The sequence below is a fragment of the Hibiscus syriacus genome, unplaced genomic scaffold (assembly GCF_006381635.1).
Source record: "Hibiscus syriacus cultivar Baekdansim isolate YM2019G1 unplaced genomic scaffold, ASM638163v2 tig00110020_pilon, whole genome shotgun sequence".
Lineage (NCBI taxonomy): Eukaryota > Viridiplantae > Streptophyta > Magnoliopsida > Malvales > Malvaceae > Hibiscus > Hibiscus syriacus.
In genome coordinates, this window is record NW_024062568.1 from 603,634 (window position 1) to 607,119 (window position 3,486).

Sequence of the window (3,486 nt, forward strand, 5' to 3'; positions counted from 1 at the left end):
TGCTCGAACTTAGGACATTTAAGGAGAATACTATTCTTTTTTACTAATGAGATCAGTACTTAATGAATTCAATTATTCTGATTTAAGTGTTCAGATATTTTATAAAAAAATGACTCAACTTATTTTACATACATATGTTCTCTTATAGTGTTGAAAAGGTATTATTTAGAAAAAAGTTGAAGTCAATGTTTTTACATGTTAATTATTCAAAATAACTAATGAAATTATAAAAAAAATCAAATTAAAGTATATGGGTTAAGTTTTAAACTTGAGTATAATATAGGGATCAAAACTAAATTAGACCTTTTGGAATAATCTAATTCTAAAAGTAGTTTAAGGTTCATGCCCCATGGACAACTAGAAGCTCTCAAAAAGCTATTATAAACATAAAGCAAAGTCTTTTGATAATTATAACACATAATATAAAGAAAACATATGGTGGAACCAATTATTCACAGCAACCCATTATTTAACCAATTTTCTAAAATGTTATTCCATAAATTCAAAAATAAGAAAGAGAAAATCAATTATGTCAATATCAATGAATATGATTTAAAAAAAAAAGCATTACAATTAAGTCCTCACCCCCTCCCAAATAAAAAAACCAAAGCAAGAAAATACAAACTAATCAAGTGTTCATCCACAGTTAGACTCTAATTCTATGTGTTCTAAAATATTATTATTATTATTTTGGTTTTTTTCTCTCCATGTTTATTAGTGTATTTGAAGATCTTTTCTCACATGTTGAAATTGAATTGCTGTTGTAAGAAGTAAAAATCCTCGGCGTTGAAGAGATTGTCTAGCCAAGGGTTGTTTTGCTCCAAGGATTGAAAATCCATGTTATGGTTGTAGTAATTACCAGACAACTCTCGAGTCCCGAAAGAGTCCGATGAGGCTACGGTGGTGCTCGAATTCTCTAGGGCGTAACTTGAGGAGGTCACTTGAGCTCCCCCAAGCTGGTCATCGCTGAATAAGGAAGTCGAGGTGGTGGTGGATGTGGCGGTAACCTCGGCGGTGGTGTAGGAAGCGGTGGCTGCAGCAGCTTGAATTCTTTCGACTAACCTAGGCATCCAAAGGTAACGCATGGCGTCTTTGAATTGCTTGCTGTTCACGTCACACTTGAGTTGCTTAGCATGTTTCTGGACACGAGTTCTCCAGTAGTTCTTGATCTCATTGTCGGTTCTTCCAGGTAAATGCTGGGCGATTTTGGACCATCTGCAACAAACAAACAAAAAGGGTACACCATGAAAATCAATCTCGGTAAACCAAAAAATCATAAATCAATGGACAAATTTTAGGTCAAAAAACCTGTTTCCCCAACGAGAGTGAAGCTCAAGAATCAAGAGCTGCTCTTCAAGAGTGATGTTCCCTCGTCGAACGTCGGGCCGGAGATAATTCAACCATCTCAATCGGCAACTTTTTCCGGTCCTTTTGAGACCAGCACAACGAGCAAGAGAGTTCCATCGACCTTCACCATGAGTGGCAATGTATTCTATGAGCTTAAAGTCTTCTTCCACCGTCCAAGGACCTCTTCTCAATTCCATATGATCATCTTCATTACTTTGATGAACACAATCCCTTGGCTTAACATCCATTTATTTTTCTGGATTGAAAAGCTTTTGATTAGGAGGTGGATATCTTTTGCAGGTATAGAGGAGGAAGATGAATAAAGAGAGAGAGAAGGTGATTTGTTTTCGATGTGGAAAGATAGAGAAGTGGAGAATTTATAGAAGGAGATTGGGTTGAAAATGGAGGGGGAGCAAAGCCGCTATAGGCACTTTGGTTTTTATTATTTTATTAATTAATTATAACACCTAAGCCTCCTCTTACACTCTAATTATACTTAGCAACACCCATCACCGTTTTAAACTTTGACTCTTCGAACTTTTTTTAGTTTTCTTATTTTCTATGTTTGTTTCCTGATCGGTTCGTGTTCGGGTTTATGATCAAGGGCATATATAAATTTTATATTAAGAAATGTAAATTTAAAAACTATATTTAATGATGGACTAAAAGGAGAGTTGTAGGGAGCAGTTACTCTCTTTGAATTTTTTTATATTTTCAATTATATTTTTTATTACAAATTTATTTTTCGTTTTATAAAATTTTATAGGTTTGTCATTCTTAAAATTTTATAAAATTTGTTCATTCTAACATAAAATATTGTGCCTGCTCTTGATTATATTAGAAATTTAAGAAATATGAAATTACAAAATTTTATAATATAAAATTAGATCATTAATACAAAATATAAGGAAAAATTTAAATTTCCTAAGAATATAATCTCACTCCCTTGATTCATCCTTGTTTATGACCATCTCTTTCGAAAGTGTTTCTAAAATTTGAAACTAGATTTTTTTTCATCGGAAGTATAATATAATATGTATAAAAATTTTATCTATTAATAATTTAAATTCTTAACAACTTAATCGTTAAATTTTATATTATATTTACATATATTATGCACATCAAATTTTAAATAAAATCAAAATAATTAAATAATTATTTCATGTAAAATTTTCTCAACTGTTAAATATATATTAATAAATATATTTATTTATATCAACATAATAGAGATATCATATTAACTTAAAATTTTGTATGTAAAATAAATTTAATAATACTGATAAATTCAATGCTTAAATTACTGAAATATTAATCGTAAAAAAATTATATAGATACATAAATTTCATTTAATTTTATTTAGTTGTGGGTCTCGTTCAGGGACAGATACATAATTTTATACTATAAGACTAATTTATAATATTTTAAAAAGGATAAATTTATGAAACTTTAAAGTATAAAAATAAATTATTCATAAAAATATATCTAAAATATTAAAAAATATTAAAACAGTAGGATTAGGTCGGCTTTAGCAATATTTAAATTTCAAGATATTGTTTTCCCACTTAATTGTTAATTTATTGATTAATTTGCCCTATATTCAAAGGCACTTGAATCGGTGAAACGAGCACGAGCTTGAAATATCATTTAATTTTATGGATTAATGCATAGTTAATTAATGTGAGATTGAGGAAATTATGTAGCTTCACCACAAATTAAACTAACAAAAAAATATCGATTAAAATTATTATTTTCAAAATAAAAATGAATATTCAATTAAAAAGATTAAATTTAATGGAATTAAGCAATGACACCCATGATGGACAATTAACAGAAGATGTGAATGCCACCCATAAGTTTTCTTCTTTTATTTTATTATTATTATAAAAAAAATGCTTTTTAAAAAAATAAATTAACTATTTTATGTGATGGGGTTGTGGTATTTGAACTTGAACCGAGTACGGCGTGAGGGGAGAGGGTCCTAATTAGGGAGGAACTCACAACTGTTAATTTAATACACAATTAATAAATTAGCTGCAATATTTAATGTATATTTATATTTTAGTACAAAATTAATCAAAAACTTAATCACCCTTATCTTTATAGATTAGGATTAGGATTTGCATTTGAATCGAAGTCGAC

The 3,486-nt window shown here is 29.3% G+C and overlaps 1 protein-coding gene across 2 annotated transcripts; it reads right to left on the bottom strand.

Annotated features, from left to right (window-relative positions):
• Positions 1-584: 584 nt before the first annotated feature.
• LOC120213025 (transcription factor MYB108-like) lies at positions 585-1,684 on the bottom strand. Of its 2 annotated transcripts, XM_039211174.1 has the most exons (3): positions 1,309-1,683; positions 1,015-1,215; positions 589-969 (listed from the first exon to the last, which is right to left on the bottom strand). In XM_039211174.1, exons 1-3 carry the CDS (start codon positions 1,593-1,595, stop codon positions 738-740), a joined length of 720 nt encoding a protein of 239 aa, XP_039067105.1. In that variant the 5' UTR covers positions 1,596-1,683; the 3' UTR covers positions 589-737. The 2 variants fall into 2 exon arrangements, with proteins under 2 accessions (XP_039067103.1, XP_039067105.1); XM_039211172.1 differs by having other exon boundaries at positions 585-1,215; positions 1,309-1,684.
• Positions 1,685-3,486: the final 1,802 nt, after the last annotated feature.

Bases quoted from the DNA above. Each gene is read 5' to 3' on its own strand.
- LOC120213025 (XM_039211172.1), bottom strand. From the start codon at position 1,595: ATGGATGTTAAGCCAAGGGATTGTGTTCATCAAAGTAATGAAGATGAT. The intron at 1,216-1,308 runs GTTTTTTGACCT...TGTTTGTTGCAG, and splicing joins CACTCTCGTTGGGGAAACAG to ATGGTCCAAAATCGCCCAGC.